Here is a 22,426-nt window from a genome sequence, read left to right on the forward strand (position 1 = left end):
TGGAAGTTGATCGAAGTGCTTTCTCCAACATTCGACCAATCCTTCGCTGTAATCTTCGATCAAGTTTTCTCTTGCGGCCACGTCCAGGGAGGTTGGCTACAGTGCTATGGGCCTTAAACTTCCTGATAACATTGCGTACAGTGAACACAGGAACATCAAGGTCTCTGGAGATGGACTTGTAGCCTTGAGATTATCCATGCTTAGCTACAATCTTGTATCTGACCTGAGACAAGTCTCTGGTTTTCTTTCTTTTCTCCATGCGCATTGCGGTACACACAGTGACACAAAACAGCAGAATGACTCATTCTCTCCATTTGCACAGGTTGAATGAGTGATTTTTATATTGCAGGCACCTGCAACTCACCATCGGTGAGTTCAATTCCAAAGTAAAGGAGAATCACCTGCTTGAAATGGGCCATTTTAGGATTTCTGGTTGGAATAAGCTAGGATTTTGTATTTTTTTCAGGTTTTTTTGTTTTGTTCTATTGCAAACCAAAGAAATACATATGTGGATACCAAGATATTTTTTAATTTCAACAATTTTCTGGACGAAATGGTGCATTATTTGAAAAAAGTGCAAGGGTGCCAATATTTTTGGCCACGACAGTATGTACTACTTGAGAATGTCTGCAGCCACAGAGGAACCCAGGTAGGGTTTGAAACAATAAAGATCTTTCATCAAACACTGTTTGTCTGGTTACCTTTGGTACACCCAATATAAAATCCATGTCCATGTAAAATTATAATAATAGTAAAATTTCTGTACACATTATAAAGTCAACATATCAAAAAACAAGTTCATCAAAAGGCAACACAAATCATTTGGCACACTAGTGCCATCTCTCAATGAATATCACTCGGAAACAGAGAACAGTTTATAAACTGTCCTTCAAAATAAATAAAAATCGATGTGTTCACATTATGCAAACAGAGCAGCACAGCATGTGATGCTCGCTCAGTGTACAGATCTCTCCAACGTATGAGATCTGGGATCGAATTTTAAATGTAAAACATTGCAAGAGGTATGTATGTATATGTATGGAATTAAAAACTGTACAGTGGGTTACCATGACGTGCATGCATGTGCACACGGACAAGCGGCAATACCTTTGAAGGATGATTTATATGCATTTGTCCAAAGTAATGTGACATTTAGTTTTTGCAAGTAGGCCAGAAAACTGCAAGACATATATGTAGCTGCTCTATATAGTTGACATGTATATGGAAACTCTTTTATGAAATTATCATACGTGTGTTTATAATGCACTTGAAGTCTGGCTGGGGTAGAACCAATACTACCTGAAGCAGTCTCGGTACATTTAAACTTTGCGGTAGAAATGCACCTTTGCCTTTGTGGTGTTCAAATATATCATGAACACGAGTCATGGCTGCTTGCACGCCACAAAGCAATGATCAGTCATGTGTACTTGCAAAGTACAATCATTTCGTGGTCCTGGATATGAAATCCTACAGGAAGGGAGGGGTAGTAAATACAAAGATATTCTCAGCCTTACAATAAGACTAAGAACAAAGGGGTTTAAAGGTATGGAAGGAGTGGGAGGGGAAAAGGTGAGAGAGGGGGGGAAGGAAGGGAGTGAGTGGGGGATGTTTAAGAGGGTGAAGTATAGGTAAGGTGATAGTGACAGGCCGAGCCAAGGAGGTTCCAGGTCTATTTGAGCAGGGCTGTGCTGTCAGAGAGTGCAGGAGTAGGCCTGGCAGTCACCCTTGCACGACGTCCACAATGTGCTTGTAATGTAAGGGCACAAACTGGCACCACAAACAAACCACAAACTGCTGCCATGGCATATGCCACACGTAGCAGGGCGCCATCATGTATGCGTGGAGCATGGTACGCACATTCCGAGGCAGCCCAGGCCGCAAGGCCCCCCAGGGGGGCTGAGGGAGGTGACAGGGGGGCATGTCCTCCCAAAGGAGGTGGAGAAGAGAAAAACGAGGAGGATGGGGTGGTAGGGGAAACAGAGGATGACCAAGGCAAGGCTGGGTGTGGACCAGAAATCGGAAGTGGTGTAAGTGGGGAACGTGCTAGGGATTGGGAGAAATATAAAAGGGATTGGGAAGGGGGATGGAAGGAAAGGAAGTTAGTCTTGGTCAAAATCAACCAATAAAATGTTATTTGTGCTGAAAAATCTCAAAGTTAGATTCGGCATTTCACACTTGTGATCAAAACCTGATGTTTTTACATTCTTCAACCTTCTACTGTACTCTTAAAAACAACAGTTTCAGCCATAACACCAACATTGAACATCTAAACAAAAACACTAAACATTGATAGATTTTGCTTTTGGAAAGGAACATGGTGGTACACAGGTCATCACATTTCACACAAGCAGAAATACCAATAAAACATTTGCGATGATTTAAATAAAAGTTTTAAGAAGAATGACCAGGGGTAATATTGCTCACAAAAAAAAAATAAAAAAATAGTGTATATATATATATATTACAGCCTTTTAATTTTTCATTTTTTTTGTAAGGTCAATGTGAATTGATCTTTAAATCCGATTATATTTTATAACCAAACTATTATTTATATAACCAGATTATATTTTTCAAAAAGTACCCGTCGCTTCGCTGACTGATCTTACTATAATTCACCAAATGTCCGTCTGTCTGTTCGAAGGTACCGTAAAAACTGCTGAACCGATCGCAAAGATATTTTGGGTGTGTAATCCTGGGACCCCTGGGAGTAAAATAGGCTATTTCGTTTTCCAAATTTCGGCTTTGGTCTCCAGCATTCTCAGGTTTGGACTCCCGCATAGCATTCGCGTTCGCATAACGTTCATTGTGATGATGTTCTCATTGTGACGATGTTGTGACGATGTATGTGTTCACGGTAGTGTTTGACGTGATGGTGTGAATGTAATTTCGTAATGTTTTTCGTTTCGTAATCCTTTAATGAACGTTTAATGTTTAATGAACGTTTAATGCCCTTCGATGTCCGGGGCCGCACGCGCGCTACACTGGACGGGCCAGCGTGTACCTTGCCCTTCGCCGTCATGTTCGGTAAACCGTTGAGCCCCATCCGTGATGGGGACTGGGGCTTGAGACAGTGTCCCACGAACGAGGACTTCCCAGTAAGCGCAAGTCATCAGCTTGCGTTGATTAAGTCCCTGCCCTTTGTACACACCGCCCGTCGCCGCACAAACATCACAATGAAACACAATCACAATTCACATATTCGTGCAATTCGAATAAATACGAATAAATAAATTCGAATTCGAATACTCGAATAATAATTCGAATATTTTCGTCACAATGAAAACATCGTCACATACGGGTACTGGAGACAATGTGACAAACGTCACAAACGGGTACAATATTGGAGAGGCCATTGCCAAAACGTTTGTTTTCTCTGGTACATGTTTCTGGGCAGGTACCGTTTCAGATAAACCGGTAAAATGCCTCCCAAACGGAAAGCCTCATTAACGAAAACGTCCAAGGAAGCATTCACATTCACAAAATTTCTGCCTTCAATTTCTGATATTTTGCCTTTTCATTTCGGCTTCCCAATTGAAGCCCCGCCCGTAGGGTGGGTACCGTTGCTAGTATAATTAAAAGACAACATGTTGTACTTCAAACATTCTGCTCTAGTCATCGTTTAATTTGCCTGATGTCATCTTTGCCCATCTGCTTGGAAGTCAGCTAACATCACCTTCATCAACCATCCTTGCTGCTTACATCTGTATGTGGTGTGAGCAAAAATTACTTCCGCTTCATTGTGAAGCTCAGTGTTGGATGCTTTGGTTTAAACCTCTGCTTAAAATGAGTGAAATGAAACAGAAAATTTCCAATTAGTTTCACTCAGATATGAACTTCACTGTGTCATGCATATTGTTACATTGTTTAAACTTTATTTATACAAGACTAGTGGGTGTGCGTTGCCCGGGGGTGGGGGGGGGGGGGGGAGGGGGAGGAAGGCAGGAGAGGGAGGGTGAGGAAGGGAGTGGAGGGAGTGGAGAGAGAGGTGAAGGGAGAGCGAGGGTAAAGATATACCACATGCACATCTTTTGGGGGGGGGGGGGGCTTTGACAGGCCCCTCCGTTTTGGGGGAGGGGTGGAAGGGAAGGAGGAGAAATTTACCTGTGCAAAGAGTACTTTAACCTCAGTGTTGTGCAGGTAAAAAAGGAAGTTGTAATACCCCCTGTCATCTTCACCAGATGGAGCTACACAGTCCACATTTACGCCCCTCCCCCGGTCCCCCACACCCCCGCATGAGGCCGTGGCCACATAGCCTATGTTACCCCCCAGACAAAGTTGTGTTTGTATTTGTACCCCAAATAAAGTATACAAGCATTTATATCTGGAATACCCGGCATTGCTCAAGTGATAAAGAAACATTAACATCTATCTATAATTCCAGTAATCTCTGTATGTGTGTGTGTATGTCTGTGTGTCTGTGACCGCTGTTTCTCGACAACCACGGGTCCGATATACTTTAAACTTGCCAGGTATATTGCTGGGGACCCGAGGATGTGCCTTTTCAAGGTTTCATATTAATCGGAGAAGTAGTTACCGAGCTATGGCGATTTCTTTACCAAACTCCGCAAGCCGTTCGCTTTGGACCAAACCATTTCATGTAAATAGAGGGGGGGGATTGTCACCGTACTCGCAAGCCGTTCGCTTTGGACCAAACCATTTCATGTAAATAGAGGGGGGGGATTGTCACCGTACTCGCAAGCCGTTCGCTTTGGCTTTGCGAATGGACCAAACCATTTCATGTAAATAGAGGGGGGGGGATATAATTTTAGATATATATATAGTACGGGCATGCCCTAGTATTTGAAATGAGGGCAAATATAATGCAAAAGCAACAAGAAAAAGAGCAATCAGATTGCAAACCCTCGCCAGGATGTATTTTGTGTTTTTAAGGCTTTTATGTTAAAACAAATATGGCGGCCGAACCACGTGACCGATGACGTCATCATTTTTGTTTTTCTAAACTAATTTATTCCTAGATTATGCTCAAGAAATTTCATCTTGATCTGATGAAGTTTTGTTCTTGTCGAATTATAACGTCATAATGGAGACACCTATTGCATCATAATTAACATATTTTATTCCCCATAGAGAGTTCTTTACAATGAGCCATGTCAATTTTTTCTATGCAGCGCTTTCGGAGATATAGAGGTGCAAAGTTTTTCGGTTTTTCCAAGATGGCGGCCTAACCACGTGACCGATGACATCATTATTTTTTTTTCTCCACCAGTTTATGCCGACATGGTGCTCAAGAAATTTCATCTTGATAGGATGAAGTTTTGTACTTGTCGAATTATGACGTCATAATGGAGGCACCTATGACATCATCATTAACATATTTTATTCCCCATGGAGAGTTCTTTACAATGAGCCATGTCTCAATTTTTCTATGCAGCGCTTTCAGAGATATAGAGGTGCAAAGTTTTTCGGTTTATGGTTTTCGGTTTTATGCGAATGTGTACTTGTATATAACTGAACACTCCCAGGCACTCACTGATGAACCTCTGAAAGTTTGACGAAGTTCCGTTCAGCCATCTCTGAGAAAAATGGCGACACACACAGAGAGACATCTCTTTTATATAGTAGAGAAGATAAGAAGAGTACGATGATTTGTAATACCGGATACCACTGGATGGTGCTATACGATACACATTTACATAGAGAGAATGTGGGTCTGCCTTCCACCACGAACCCCCTCCCATAGATACGCTACCCCCAACAGAAACCATACTTGGGGTACTCTTAAGCCACAGGCAAAATTTGGTTGGATTTGGTTCCATAGTTTTTTAGTTTTTAAAGCATATCTATATATAAACAAACAAATAAATTGATCTTTATATATTAGACATACTAGTGGGCACTCACAACCGCTCTTCTCTGCCTACCTACGGTGGGCAATGTCCTGCAGCATCGTCTTGGAAATGCACTTTATCATTTTTGTCATTGTTAAAATTAATTTTATTGCTCACAACATATCATATTCCATTTCATAGGATAAAGGAAGATTATTTGTAATAACGACTACCACCACAGGTGGTGATATTTCCACCACATGTCAATTTTGGAGTATTGGTGACAAACACGTTTGCTCCATTATAGTAAGATTAGATATTAATAATGAATCTTTTATAAAGTCCAACTATTCCTTTCCACTTCTAATTTGAGCATTCTATCTTTCAGGTCTGAATTTAAATCAAGACATCTTCAACCTCTCCAATGTAATATTTATTACAGTTCGGCCTCAATGTTGGAGATGCGTTCTTGAGAAGTATGACTAAGTGAAACAACATTCTGCTGGGTTCTCTGTTTGGATCATCCTGAGAATTGCCTTTATCGTTTCCGTATGAACAAACGCCTCTGAAAATATTTTTTTATAGTTTATGATCGAGGGGGGTCATGCTTCCATGGTAACATACTCTTATATAGCTCGTTGTTGGTCCAACTGCATCAGATAAGTCCTCTCCATGAGACTCAAGCAACTCCACAATGTCCGCCTCTTCTATGTCATCGAAGCCAACTTGAATGGCCAGCCCCACAAGGTCATGTTGAACTTCTGAGACTGTCTCCTCAAATCCTTTGAAGTTGTTGACACATTCAGGCAAGAGATTTTCACCACATATTTGACGGAACGTCCTGACATGACTCCCCAATGTTGTCACTGTTATTTTTTTCTCCCAACCCTAGAAAGTAGTAGGCCACATTGCTGTCACATTGGCAATGACATACAAGCGAAACGTGTATCGAGGCGACAAACAGCAGGGCCTAATTGTACTTTGTTGCGAGTTTCAGAGGCCATTTACGATCTGCTTTTCACTCTTCAAACCTCAAACCGAAATAAATAAGCATAAACGGCAAGACCTTAACCCCAATTTGATGTATGTCCTGTCATATTCAATTTTGCTAATTAGATATTTAACTTTTAATAAATAACTTGTACAAGTCTTTGTTTTGCTTATGATTGAAGCATCTTACAGTTTATAATCTAGAATTGAAGATTTCCTTTTAATTCTCCACAATAATATTTTTGCCAAATTTGAGGTTATTAAAAAAAGAAAAAAGAAAAAAAAAAAGGATGAAAACAAAAACATATCGGCATATAATCAGCATAATTATACCATTTCTCACCATCATCGCCACAGGCAGAGGCAGAGAAGCCCAGCCTGCGGAGTTTGCGGTCAAACACCACATACAGGCCTTCCATGGCGACAGCGCCAAGTACAAGGCCACTTCCCGAAGAAGACACGGCAAATTTATAACAGTAGTCTCCCTCTGAGCCGGCCTCTTGCACCATGCGCAAGTATTGCTGTTGGAGATGCAAGTGAGGATCATTACACCAAAAAAACAACACATTGTGTTTCAAAGTCAATCAGAATAAGGCTACGTGAATGATGGAAAGCATACGGTGGGTAGGATGGAGATGCGGAAGGAGTAGTTTCCACTCTCATGTGGCAAGTATAGTGCCAGTGGAGGGAAACGGTGCCACGGTGTCCCACCTTTACGCCAGCACACGAGCTGCTCGCCTTGCCAGAAGCCTGCGGGAAATCTTTCCGCCTGGGAGAGGATTTTGGCAACGATTAGCGAGAATGGCCGAGCTGTTTTGGCAAAACAGCAGGAACAAGAGGGAGAAGGAATCTTTAGCAAAGGCAACAGCTAATCACAAGCACGATATGGGCCAGGGCTCATGTTGAAAGAGGGGCAGCATGCGAGTTCAGTTAGTAGTGTGCTCGCCATCGAGTTTAGGTTAGATTCCCAACAAAGTTGAACTCAAATGAAAAATTGTCATGAATTCTGTTGTTATCCCAGCAGGGGAGACTTCTCGAAGGATACTGCTATTGGAACATGGATGTAATCAAAGTCTCATTTGCATTTGTGTTACGGCCCTGGAGGATACATTTAGAAAAGAGTAGACCAATTCAAGCCTGCAAGTAGATGAGACTGTCATGATGTGGACATGGCACAAGGCTAATGGACCAAATGGCCTTAACCTGTGCTTTAATTACTTTGTAATATTCACTTACCGTTGAGCTCTGTCGTATTGCAGACACAACTGCTGAGAACACACGATGAGGCAGGCGAAGGTTCGTTGTACCACTGTCCACAATTGTCTTGTCGTAGTTGTACTACAGTTAGAAAGGAAACCAGAGAAAGCACAGACATGAGCAACACAATTTCTACATATTTATTGAGTTAATTGCTTAGAGTGACAAATGACCACCACTGTGTATACCAGCTACTAGAGATCTATGGAATCAAGTCCAACGGTTCAGGTGTGATGGATCGGATTAGTTCCACAAATAACCTCGTTAAGTGTTTGGTGGCCATTCTGGAACCAGTGGATTAACATACCTAACTGTGCTATGACAAGTCAAAAAAAAAATCTTCTTTCCTTTTCTATTACATTTCAATGAAATAGAGAATGTCAATTAGGTTTAACTCTACTGGGCAAGTCTGACAGTAAAAACAAAATGAATGAAAAGAACAACTAGAAAGCATCCCAAATGCAAAGCAGGTCCTATCCGATTTGCATTAACGAAACTTTCCGAAATGACCAGCTAAAAAGTCACATTTATTACCCTCACCAGAAGAGAGGGTATGTCTGTCCACAAAGAACGTGAGTATCTTGCGCAGTCAGACCTCAACATTTGCGGTTCATAACAAGTGACCTGCTTCTACATTCGTGCCTCACGTATTCACCGTTTAAAAAAAAGGAAGTTAGAGAAGGGATAGAAGTGGGAATGGACGAAGGGGTTGAGGGAAGTGAGCGATTGGATTGACTGGAAGTATGTGAAGGTGTATAGAAAGCAGTGAGATGAGGAGAATAGGTGGGAGTGGATTAAGGGATTGAGGGGAACGTATGAAGGGGTAGAGGGGAATGGGAGAAGGGGTTGCTGAGTAGATAGATTAAAGGGGGTAGGTTTGCACGCCTAACAGCAATGGGCTGTCTAGTTTCCATTAATTACGTATTGTAATACGAGTACGTCTATTATGTACTTTAGAAATGCGAACATGTCCATTAGTGACGTGTTATTGAAGCATGAATATGCCTACTAATTATGTATTATTGGAACACGAGTATGTCTATTAATTACACGTACCACTGCAATGCAAGTATCTCTTTTAAACATCATTCGTATATAAACACCATTAAAAGTAAATAATGACCTCGGCCAAAGTTCAAACAACATTTAATCTCTACATGAGAGAATTCCACATAGCTATTTGGGAGGTGAATACGCTAACAGATCGCTGTCTCCATCGATCTTGCCAAGGCCGTAACAGCTATTGGCTCAAAATCCTTTTAACTGTTGATTTGGTAGTTTTTACAATGAAGGAAACATTAACAATGTTGTTAAAAGTTTATTTTGTGATTAATTGGAGTTATGTTGTTTGGAATGAAAAAAGATATAGAGTTCAAGTGAATGACGACATGCCGTGATGGTTTCTACTTTCTGAACGTGAACTTTGCGGATCGCCACATGCAGATTCGCCACGGTCCCACGATCGATGTTTCTATACGTGAACGTACCCGTTTGTTTGCGAACGGGTACGTTTTTCATGGAAGTCCTTCAGGAACTTGCTGTCCATGTCTGACGTGTGACTGAAGGTGCTACAGGAATGTGGAATTTATTGGTTTCATGCTTTAGCATTCGCCGTATCTGCATTGCCTGTTTGCTTCTGGCCTCCCACCCCACCGATCTGGGCTTTATGGCAGAGTGGTCAGATGGAAGCCTCTCCTCAGTGAAAGCCACATGAAAGCCTGGTTGGAGTTTGCAAAAAAGCACCAAAAGGACTTTCAGACTGTGAGAAACAAGATTCTGTGGTCTGATGAAACCAAGATTGAACTGTTTGGCTTCCATCTGGCCACAAAGCCCAGATTGGTGGAGTGTTGCAGTGATGGTTGTCCTTCTGGAAGTTTCTCCCATCTCCACACAGGATCTCTGGAGCTCAGCCAGAGTGACCATCTGGTTCTTGGTCACCTCTCTTACCAAGGCCCTTCTCCCCTGATTGCTCAGTTTGGCCAGGCAGCCAGCTCTAGGAAGAGTCTTGGTTGTTCAAAACTTCTTCCATTTAAGAATTATGGAGGCCACTGTGCTCTTGGGAACCTTCAATGCAGCAGAATTTTTTTGTAGGCTTCCCCAGATCTGTTCCTCAACACAATCCTGTCTCTGAGCTCTGCAGGCAGTTCCTTCGACCTCATGGCTTGGTTTTTGCTCTGATATGCATTGTTATCTGTGAGACCTTATAGAGACAGGTGTGTGCCTTTCCAAATCATGTCCAATCAATTGAATTTACCACAGGTGGACTCCAATCAAGGTGTAGAAACATCTCAGAGATGATCAAGAGAAATGGGAGGCACCTGAGCTAAATTTCAAGTGTCATAGCAAAGGGTATGAATACTTATGTCAATGTGATTTTGCAAAACTTTCTAAAATCCTGTTTTCTCTTTGTCACAATGGGGTATTGAGTGTAGATTGATTAATGGAAAAAAATGAATTTAAATGATTTCAGCATAAGGCTGCAACATAACAAAATGTGAAAAAAGTGAAGGGGTCTGAATACTTTCTGAATGCACTGTACATACCATTCCCAAAAAGAGAGGGGATGCAAAAGAATGTTCAAATAACCAAGCCATCACCTTGATTTCATATACTACGAGCAAGATATTGCTAAAGATCATTCAACACAGAATAGAAGACTTCATTAAGCGAGAAATGCCTGTTGAGCAAGCAGGTTTCAGAATAGGAAGAGGGACTAGAAATAAAACCGCAAATGTGAGGTGGATCATGGAAAAAGCAAAGGAATATCAAAGGAAGGTGTAACACTGTTTGATAGATTATAGCAAAGCTTTCGATTGTATTGACCATGAATTGATGTGGATTATACTGAGAGAAATAGAGATGCCGGAGCACCTGAAAGATCTGCTAAGAGGCCTGTACACGACATGATATGCCACGGTAAGAAGTATGGAGAGAGAATGGTTTGGAATAGGAAAAGGGGTCGGACAGGGGTGCATTCTCTCACCTTGTTCAATCTGTATAGTGAGTACATTGGCAGGAAATAAAACTTTGATAACATCGGGATTGGAGTCACGATCGGAGGAATATAATCTATCTATAATTCCAGTAATCTCTGTGTGTGTGTGTGTGTCTGTCTGTCTGTATGCGACCGCTGTTTCTCGACAACTACCGGTCCGATATACTTGAAACTTGCCAGGTATATTGCTGGGGACCCGAGGATGTGCCTTTTCAAGGTTTGAAATTAATCGGACAAGTGGTTCCCAAGGTATGGTCACCGTACTCGCAAGCCGTTCGCTTTGGCTTTGCGAATGGACCAAACCATTTCATGTAAATAGAGGGGGGGGGTTCTGTGGTCGTTGCGAATGGACCAAACCATTTCATGTAAATAGAGGGGGGGGGGGGGGTTCTGTGGTCGTTACTGCCACGTGGTTTCAAAGTTTTTTTTTGTTGTTGTTGTTTGCACGCATGTTTTTTTGCACGCACGTACGGGCAAGCACGTACGTGCGGGCACGCCCTAGTCTCTATATAATTCCAGCAATCTCTGTGTGTGTGTGTGTGTGTGTGTGTGTGTGTGTGTGTGTGTGTGTCTGTCTGTCTGTATGCGACCGCTGTTTCTCGACAACTACCGGTCCGATATACTTGAAACTTGCCAGGTATATTGCTGGGGACCCGAGGATGTGCCTTTTCAAGGTTTGAAATTAATCGGACAAGTGGTTCCCAAGGTATGGTCACCGTACTCGCAAGCCGTTCGCTTTGGCTTTGCGAATGGACCAAACCATTTCATGTAAATAGAGGGGGGGGGGGGGGGGAGTTCTGTGGTCGTTACTGCCACGTGGTTTCAAAGTTTTTTTTTGTTGTTGTTGTTTGCACGCATGTTTTTTTGCACGCACGTACGGGCAAGCACGTACGGGCAAGCACGTACGTGCGGGCACGCCCTAGTAATAATAATAATGATAATAATAATAATACAATATTAATAAATGCACACGCTAACAAAAAAATAAGCTCATAAATGTTTGATGTTGGTCAGCCCGAAGCAAGGAATACACCCTACAGGACCATGGAGATACCCATGGACTTTTAGATAAATTTCAGGGACATCAGCACACAACGGTCAGATCAACAGATGATGTGGAATTTAACTCTAGGATTGCAACAACATGAGCCATGAGCTCAAATGGAAATACCAAACAGTGGCCTACAAGGACTTCCAGGAAACATTACTGCTTCAATGCATGAATGGTGGAAAAATACTGCACATTCAAAAGTAGTCATTCATGTGGTGTTCAAAAATAGTGCAAATCTCACATCCTAACGTCTAAAATTAAGAAACATTTTCCATGTTGATCTTGCAAGTGGCATTTACGAGGTACCGATGGAATTCATCTCATGATGATTCTTACATAATAATAACTGAAGATAATATCTTACAATTCTACATATTAAATATGCCTTTCCCTAAGCAGTTTAATGAATAAATATTGTTTAGAAACCACGCGGTGTCATTGCAAAATTAAGAATAAGCCATACGACCTCTGAAGACTTATCAGAATAATTTAATTTAAAAGGCACAGGGAGGAAAATGTTTGGGAAAACTGAGGCTGATACTCAGCACAATGTTTCGTTGAGAATCAAATATGGAACCAAAAGAGAGGCAAGCACAATAATGCTGAGCCATACAATTTACTGCACAAAGAATCGCCAAATAAAATTTGGAATGAATGAGAGGCGGGACAGGAAAATAACGCAGAGTTCAAAACGTTCCACCACCACAGTGTGGGTGGGAGCAGGTCTGATATTCACGAGGCCTGCAATCTGTGGATTCACAAGCAATAATAATAACAACTTGAATGCTCAGGTGGCCACAGAAAAACCATGATGGACCATAAAGACCATTCCAGGATAGCTACAGTGGATATCACACCTTTGTCATTTCACACTGAACATATTTATCCATTCGACACTCATGTCCTGCTACTCCCCAACGGTCCCATTTTCTTACATCAAACGATTCACACATTTCTGTGTTGCTTGGCAATTCATTAATCGAACAAGGCTTTGCGACCTCAAGCAGAAACAAACAAATGCTTGAATAATTTAATGGGAGCTCAGTGTTGAGGGGTGCAGTGGGGTGGGGTGGAAACAAACAAACAAAAGCCTTACTCCTGGATAAATAAAATGACAAATGTACATATATATTTTATACAACTTGGACAAAGCTCTTGAAATATATTTTAGAGTTACATTATCCAAAGCTGGGGGACAACAACACCAATTTGAACAGCACTCGGGGGAGCGCATACCTCCACCAGATTGAACAGTTTACATTTTATATCCCACTAATAGGCCGGATCTGGATTCGGACCTGAACCAAAGTCTAATCGGCTTGTTTTCGTCACCTAACCGACTCGTCCACCAAGTTTAGTCATAACTCGTCCATAACTTTTTGAGATATCCTGCTATATACAGTCATGTGAAAAAGTAAGTACACCCCATGTAAAGTTTTGACTTTTTCAACATATTTCAACATACAGCTATTTGATCTTCATTTCAACAATATTGATAGATAAAGGTGATATAATATAACAAATATCATGAAACATTTACATTTTGTAGTCCATTGTATAATTTAAATGAACATAAATGCAAATTTCACATGTGGAAAAAGTAAGTACACCCCGACATTTATCACTACTTCAAACACCTAAAATTAGAATCGGGTGCACCAGCTCAGGTGCAAATGATTAGAACATCGTTAGAGAGGATCTTGGAGGAACCTGTCGTATTTAAACCACAGACATTTAGTTTGGTTTGCTCTTTGTTGTTGAAGTGTGTGGTGCTGCTTCATTTGGGGTGGAGTCAGGCGAGCCGACCAGGTAATAGGTGAAAAGCAGTGGGGTGGAGTCAGGGCAGCTGAAAACGGACTCATGTGCATATAATATGTGATATTTTCTAAGTTCAAAAAGGGCATAACTCCGTGAAAATTGGCGAAACGTCCCGAAACTCAAAATTGTTCTGTAACTTATCATAATAAAGCCATGTACCAAGATTCAGTTGAACATGTTAAAGGGTATGGAAAGAAAGTGCAGAAAACCATAGGTGGGACAGACGGACGGACACAGATGGAGAGCAAACCCATAGTCCCCTCCAGATAGGGGACTAATAACCAGCTGTTTGAAAAACATCTTACTTCTTTGCAATCTAGGCCAAGATCATGACCTCCAACCTCCATTCCCAGCACCACAACTTCATAGTACCAGGCCCGGCGAAGAGGAGTGTACCAGATTGGTCCTTCACCCAACTCTTCCTCTATTCCACCCAGAGTCTGCAGAACACAAATTATTCTGAATGAAAAGTGAAATGCTGCTCACCACATCTGCTCAATATTCCTGAGCAAAGTGTAACATCACCACCAGGAAGGGAATTTGGAGCGCCAACTTAAAAGGCTACAAGCATCTGAACATTTTGCGGTACCCAGATATGTGAGAAGAACAAGAACGGAGTAAACAGAAGGTGAACGTCTCAATGTAAACATACAGGTAAGTCATTAACTCTGCAACATGGAGGATATCAAATCAATAAAACACAGACTGCTAGTATGGCCTGAGACCTCAACGCAACTATTAGGCAGAACTTGGAGAGATTTTTCAATTGACCCTGATGACTATTAGGACAAAATAATAAAATAAAATAAATAGAGTGAAACAAACTTGCATTTTGCATACAATGATGACCAATTACAATTTTAACTAGAACAATGCGACTGTGTTGCCAATATGCCTCCCCAAGTCCAACAACGGGTAGATGCCATCACTCTGCATATGTATGGGTAGGGGATCACGTTTGTGAAGTTTCGTGTTGATTGGATGAGGTTACTTTTTCTATCAAAGATGGCTGTCAAACCACGTGACCTATGACATCATCATTTTAAAACTACAGCAATACCCCGGCCTACGTCATTAATTGGTTCCATAAGCCGTGACGTAACTCGGTTTTTGACGTAAACCGGGCGTAACGTCTTCAAAATGCCTTAAAATGAAGACAAACACCGTAAAACTTGAGTAAATAACTAGAGGAGGCTGCGGCTTTGCCCTGAATCTTTGCCGCTCCCCGTTGGGAGTCCCTCCGTCGGGAGTCCCTCTGTTGTTTTCTATCGGTCGGGTCTTCTCCTCGAACGGGGTGACCGGCACGGACGTGTCGACCGTGAGCGGGCTTGTGTGCCGAGTGGCTCCGCGGCCCGCTTCACCACGGCGTGCTTTACCCAACGTATCCGAGCAGTTTCACCGGTGGTCGTGTCGTGTCGTCTGTGATGAACGACCGAACTCAGGGTTCCGTGAACCCGGCCGCCCCGGGGATCGACGCTCACCTCCGAGTCGTAGGCGTGCCCCGTCTTTCCTCGAGCGGCCGAAGTTGCGTGCTTCTTTTTTTTGGACGATGCAACATACTATACACAGAAACGATGACGTACAGGCAGGCATTTGCAAATCCATGCACATGCACACGTTGATCGGTTCGTCGACGCCGGATGCCGGCGAGGTACCCCGGCTCGAGGCATGACACGGTCGTTCGTTTCACATGGGCCATGGGGCCTGACCTCGTCGCGGACATTGCACACTCTGCACGGTGACGTGACGTCTGCCACGGACAGACGTCTGAGCCGGCATCGTTGTCATGTTTCGCCGTTGCCACGTTATGTTGGATGTTTTACACAGAAAAGGAACCTTTACACAGTAAAGGAATAATCACAAAAATACCAGCAAAAGGCAAAGCAAGCATGCGACCGCAGCACAGGACAAAATGGATATGGCGTCGCCTTTGTTTTGAATGAGAACCAGCAGCTACGCATACGTACAGTATACTGTACATACATTTTAAAATATTTTTAATGTGCTTTTTATTGTATTTTAAATAGTTTTTTAGCTTTTTATTGTTAATTTATGTACTATTTTATTTATTTTAAATATATTTTAAAGGAAAAATTAATTTTTTTCACGTCCTCCTATTATGATGTAGGAGTGACGTAAAGCGCACATAATGACGTTCGCTGAACTGAAATTTACTCTAGAAGAGTGGCGTAAAGTCGCATTTGACGTAGGTCGAAATGGCGTAAAACGGGGTATTGCTGTATATGCAACAGTGCTGTTAGATGATATATGCAAAATTTCGCATCGATAGGGTGAGCGGTTTCAGAGTTATAATTATTTAATATATTCCTTCAATACAATATGGCTGCCAAACCATGTGACCTATGATGTCATAAATTTAATATTTCAATACAACTCGGTCATAGATCATGTGCATGCAATTTCAGATTTTTAGGATAAGGAATTCGATTAAAACATTTTTGGCTGGTATACTTCACCTATGACGTCATCATTATCATGGTTTTGTTCCCCATTGGGAGTACCTGACAATGTGTAAAGTTTTAAATTTTTCCATTCAGCGGTTTCCGAGAAATAAATTTTTTATTATTTGCTTATAATCCAAGATGGCTGCCATACCACGTGACCTATGTCACAATTATCATAAAAACATTCTGCATGGGTGTCACTCCTACCCTGAAAGTTTCGTCTCAATCGGACATATGGTTGCTGAGAAAAACGAGGTTTCGTCCATACGGACGGACGTATGCACGGAAGGACAACCCGAAAACATAATGCCTCTGGAGACTGTAGGTTTTGTCGGCGGAGGCATAAAAAGGTTTTAATTATTACTAGTTAGGTAGGGCTGTGTTATGAATGTGGGGAAGTTGGGGTGAGGAGAGCAGGCAATAATGCTTTTTCATAGATATTGTTTAAGTGCCCATACAAGGTTACTGTGAAGACATTTAAAAATCAACCACAGTGTCCACAGGTACAGTACAACCTCGCAGCCAAGTCCGGTGGACCATCAAAATTACCCCTTTCTCAAAGGACATTAATGTGAGAGCTGGTGTTGTTACTGACAATCTAACAGCGATTACCCTCAGCAGGATTCCAACCCGTAACCACTGGGATGCTAACCGAGTGTCCTTGCCATGATACCGTCACCTATGTAATATAATTACCTCTGCCTACAAAGGTGGATGGAGGTTATGTTTTCACTTCTGTGTTTCTTTATTTGTGAGCGGGATGTCTCAAAACGTTGTGGACTGATTCGACATTTGGTGGACAGGTTGGGTGTATGACAAGGACGAATTGATTCGATTTTGATGAAGATCCAGATCAGGATACGAGAATATTTTAAAGTGATTCTTCACCATTGAGTGATACGGCCAAAAACGGATATATAGCACGATATCGCAAAAGTTCATGGACAGGTTATGAGAAAAACTTGGTGGAAGAGTTTATTAAGTGACAAGAACAAGCCGATTAGATTTCAGGTCCATTTCCAGATCCGGCCTATCAGCGAATACAAAGCGTAACCTGTTCAGCCTGGTGGAGGTATGTGCTCTACCAAGCACCATTCTAGTAAATATCTTCACATTGATTTTCTAAGCCTACCATGGCCTTTGGATATTATCTCTTCTCAGCACCTGATTACTCTGTTTGCATAAAACACCATAAACCAACAGGTTATGGCATGTTTTGTTTTTTTTTGTTTTTTTTAACTTTTTTTACACGCTCTCAAGGTTGTAGAGGAACTGTGACCCAAATCATGCACACATGCAGTCAGATACATGAGACAACACCAGACTTAACATTCACACAAACACAGCCACTGAGATTGGGGGAAGTGACCACTTCCCGGAGCACTCTGGGTACCAGTGACATCATCTTTATGGTCTTGCTTTTCTCTCTGCACACAGCAGGGCAATCCAGAAGGAATTTCCTCCTTCCCATGGCTGCCAACCTATGGGATATTTTCCATGCTCTATTTTTTAAATGCTAAGCTTCAAACAAGGGAGAAACACGTACGTTTTTAAGGCTTTGGTACGACTCGGCCGGGGCTCGCACCACTCATGTCCATTCTATAATAAGATAAATGCCTTCACCCAAAGCAAGGTTTGTGACTATATTTGCGCATCGATGAAGGATTTGGAAATAAAGGCAGTGGGGAAAGGGGGAGAGACAAACGAAAACATAATACTGAACAAAGCTCCCCTCCTACCATCTGCAGCACAAGTTTTTACCATGGTGCCCCCCTCTCCTCCCACAGCTTCTCCTTGTGAACAGAACTGCAGTGAGAAGATGTCAGGAGCATGTGTTTGGCGCACAAAGGAGTCAAACCAAGGTTCGAGACCTGGATCGGGCTGGGATCAAAACATGGGAAAAAGAGGGGAAAAGTTACCTTGTCAATCATATACAGACTTGGCATTTAATATGGAATATATTTTTTTGTGGGGATGAACTTACTTTTCAAGATGTCTTAGAACCAAAAGTTCATTGGAATTACGTTGAAATTATTCGAGATTTTGTTAATGTGACCTTTGAAAGAAACAAAAACCACATTTGACATTTCGAAACAAATAAATTGATCCTTAACGTGATGGAAACTGATATCAAACTCAATTCAAGGACAGTACTGTGTTAAACTTCTGTACGTTTTCCAGAAGTATCTCTTTATTTTGCACATTAGCCAATTTTTTTTTTAACAAAAACAAAAGTTAAATTACGACTGGGATTACGGACAGTAAAATTACAGTTCAGTACTTCCTGTAACCCCCACGAGCATTCAGGAGAGCACGTACACGTTGAGGCATGCTGTTCACGAGATTTGCCAAGGTTTCGACAGGAATCGCTTGCCATGCAGTGACAATAGCCTGCTGCAATTCACGCACAGAGGTCGGCTGCTGGTCCAAGTGGTCGATTTGACGCGTTAATTCTGCCCACAAGTTCTCTATCGGATTCATATCCGGGGACTTGGCAGGCCAATCCATATGCTCTACACCACAGTCAGCAAGAAAGTGTTGGATCATGCGAGCACGATGAGGCCGTGCATTGTCATCCTGGAAGACAAAGTTTCCTCGAAAGGCTGCACGAGCAAATGGAGGCAATGTTTCTTCCAGAATGGCCCTGTACTTGAACTGGTTCAGGTTTCCATTCAGAACAACCAGGTCAGTTTTGCCCCCTGCATGAAAAGCAGCCCAAACGGTCACCCCACCACCTCCAGCTTGGACTCTTGGCACTATGCAATCTTTGTTGTAGGCTTCATGCACTTGTCTGCGCACTCGGACGCGGCCATCTTGATGATAGCCCAGAAATCTAGACTCGTCACTGAAGATCACGTGATTCCAGTGTCCTGGCTGCCATTGACGGTGCTCTCTGGCCCACTGCAATCAGTGCTGGCGGTGTTGTCTGGTCAGGCGTGGCTTTCTCAGGGGACGCCTGGCACGATAGCCTGCTTGAACCACTCGTTGATTGACTAGCCTTCTGGATACAGGCACATTTGTCAGTTGCTGCCACTCAGCCCTAAGCCGATTAGCTGACTTGGTACGGCCATTGCGGACTAACCGGTGCAGCTGGCGATCATCCCTACTTGTGGTTCTGCGGGGACGTCCTGGCCTCGGTATTGGAGTAGGGACACCCCTCTGAGCATTTCGTTTCAGGATCTTTGACACCTGACCTTGAGTGATGCCATACTGCCGAGCAATAGCACGCTGTTTCATGCCGTAATTTCGTAAAGCCACCACTCCATGACAAACAGCATTGTCGAGTTGACGGACCATCTCCAGAGGAAGCGGCAATAACTTTTGGAGATGTGCAGCAGTTGTTTTCCACTAATACAGAACGCAACAACCCTTGTATACCCGACTGTGAAGCCAATCATCAAATGCACCTGTCCGTACATTTTGCCACGCCACCTGTGATATAATCCTGTTGTTGACTTCTTGCTGTGACAGACAATCAGTGACATGGTTCTTTTAACAAATAAATCACCAAAGTGTAAAAGAAACTCACCAGATTGATATACTGAGTTAAGAAAGTAAACCCGTCAAGAAAAAAAAAAAATTCCATATTAAATGCCAAGTCTGTATAAGGTTGTTTCAAAATGACTCATTAATATCCTTTCCTGACACTAAGACCAATTTATTTTCAGGTAGAATAGCAATACTGTTACTAGAGAGCAATCTCTTAGCCCACCCCGAAACACCGAGATTCTCCACAAATCACATTGCTCTGTACTTACCCTTGCAATGGAGCCAAACGCTAAGCCAAGAATCCCCTCCCAGTTGCTGCCATTGATGAAGAATCCATTTGAGCGTGTAATTGCTGCTACATTTACTCGCACATTCGCTTCTTCTTTGCCTTCCTTGCCATCCTCACCTCCCAGTGACACAAATTCCGATCCGAGCTCACCTTCCCAGCTCCCCTGGGTGTATGGTACAAAGACCCGTCGACCACCACCCTCATATGTGTGAGACCTGAATAAAGCAGAAGGATGGGTGGCACTCAGTGTGCAGTTTGCGAGGACAAAGAGTTCTGATGTTTGATGGATCATGGCAGAAGTTCAGCATGACAATGACATGCTTAATCAATTAAATATAACAAAGAATGGACAGAACATCGGTGTCGTCGAAGCGGTTTCTTGGCAAAAGTTATGCTGGGTGTTTTGCCGTTGCCTTCCCAGCAGTGAGGCAGCAAATTGTGATTCGTTTGGTGTGCTGGTGAAACGTCGCAAACCCTTCGTGAACGATAGGTGAAATATTTAACATTCATCAACGACTCGTGCCAGAAGACGGGTCCACGGCGTAACGTCCTTCTGATGGATGGCACACGCATTGATGCCCCACCCTGCATGTGAAACACCAGGATGATAGTTTACAGCTGTGTCGAGATTAAAACCTCAGCTAGACAGCTCACTGGTGAGTGTGCATACCTATTACCTCATGCTGCCCAACGTCACATGATAGGGAGAGAATCAAAATATCTGAAGTGAGTTCAGAGCAGGAGCTCATACGTGATGGACTTAAAAGGTCTACCAGAGCTGCTCCTGGTTTCAATGGGGAACTTTAAAAAAGAAATGTACAATCAGAGTTAAAAAAAATATTAAAAAATCAATAGAGGGTTAGTTCAAATGGAGAGGGTCTGCAGAGTTTTAGCAGATCAGCAGGAGTGGTTAGCTTGAATATTTACAACATCAAGGAACTACTCAAGAAATGCATTGCGAGGCTATCGGCATCATAATAGCAATGACCACAAACCTAACTTACATCTCTCGATGGAAGTATCGTAGCAGGAAAGGGTGAGGAGCGGCACCCACAGCGAAGTTGCTGCTTCCCGTATCAACCAAAATGTTAAGCTAGGGATGAGAAGATGCAAACATTTTCATACACCATTTATGACGTCAAGATTTAGTTCAATCATCTATCTTACGTTAGACGTGGAAAAATCATATTTTACTGCGTCATGTATTATTTTTAAAAAAAGAAGAAGATCTATGCAATGCACCACAATATCTGCCTACTCAAAAACCTTCTACAAGATTTCAACTGTAACGATAGAAAGTGGTTGTGCTCTATCACTATCACCCACCTGTCAAATGCAATCAATGACTCCGCCCCAAAATGCAATGGCCCCTCCCCAAAACACAGCGACCCCTCCCCAAAACTAAATGGTACCACCCCAAAACGCAACAGCCACGCCCCAAAACGCAACAGCCCCGCCCAAAACCGCAACAGCCCCACCCAAAACCGTAACAGCCCCGCCCAAAACCGCAACAGCCCCACCCCAAAACGAAATGCCCCCACCACAAAACAAAGCGACCTCACTTCAAAACGCAATGGCCCCGCCCCAAAACGCAATGGCCCCGCCCCAAAATGCAAAGGCTATTTCACAGTTCCCACATACTCTACTCATATTTCAACAACCCCTTCCAAACAGTAGCACACCTCAATCTTATCACTCAACATGACGCAGGTCTCATAATTTCTTCCCTTCGTAATCCTAATGGTAATGCTGTTGGTTCCCTATACTTATACCCATGTAAAATTGTGAGTCTCCAACCCCATTCCCACCAGTTGAGGAGGACTGCCGACCCTCATCTCCACGTAGTATCCCTGACCGGGCCGGCCACGCAGACTGTCTGCGAACTGGGGTCGTGATACCAGAAGACCGCCACCTGAACCTCTGACCCCAGCGCCGACCTCGACACCGGAACCGAGGCTGCGCAACCTGAGCCTCAGTGGGGGAGACGGGGATTGGGACACGGACAGGATAAAAGTCATAAAAAAGCACAAACAGCGGGAGAGCCATTTGAGCCAAAGAGCCGCCATGGGAAGCGCGATGACAGAGAAGAGAATCCACTTAATCTGGCCCCGTTCTACGTTGATTCGTTCACCCCACATTCCTTATTCATTCAACCACAGTCATAATTCGTTCGCACGAATCGGTCTCATTTTTTTTTTTTTTTTTTTTAATTAGTCTTGATTCGTTTTTGAAATTAGTTCATTCAATTGGTCTTGATTAGTTCGACTTGCAGTATTTGAAATA

At 42.7% G+C, this 22,426-nt stretch overlaps 1 protein-coding gene across 1 annotated transcript; it reads right to left on the reverse strand.

Annotated features, from left to right (window-relative positions):
* Positions 1-669: 669 nt before the first annotated feature.
* LOC137431546 (beta-secretase 1) lies at positions 670-22,298 on the reverse strand. Its single transcript, XM_068122972.2, has 9 exons — positions 21,952-22,298; positions 21,148-21,236; positions 20,124-20,358; positions 18,127-18,246; positions 14,206-14,340; positions 8,016-8,117; positions 7,399-7,548; positions 7,123-7,300; positions 670-2,043 (listed from the first exon to the last, which is right to left on the reverse strand). The coding sequence occupies exons 1-9, from the start codon at positions 22,279-22,281 to the stop codon at positions 1,670-1,672; spliced, it is 1,713 nt and encodes a 570-aa protein (XP_067979073.2). The 5' UTR covers positions 22,282-22,298; the 3' UTR covers positions 670-1,669.
* Positions 22,299-22,426: the final 128 nt, after the last annotated feature.

This window comes from Myxine glutinosa, chromosome 7 (assembly GCF_964187855.1).
Source record: "Myxine glutinosa chromosome 7, kmMyxGlut1.1, whole genome shotgun sequence".
NCBI lineage: Eukaryota > Metazoa > Chordata > Myxini > Myxiniformes > Myxinidae > Myxine > Myxine glutinosa.

Coding starts and splice junctions, on each gene's coding strand:
- LOC137431546 (XM_068122972.2), bottom strand. CDS start 22,281: ATGTGGGGTGAACGAATCAACGTAGAACGGGGCCAGATTAAGTGGATT. Junction 21,237..21,951: donor TCGGCAGTCCTCCTCAACTG/GTGGGAATGGGG, acceptor TCTCATCCCTAG/CTTAACATTTTGGTTGATAC. Junction 8,118..14,205: donor TTGGCCTAGATTGCAAAGAA/GTAAGATGTTTT, acceptor TTCTAACTGTAG/TACAACTACGACAAGACAAT.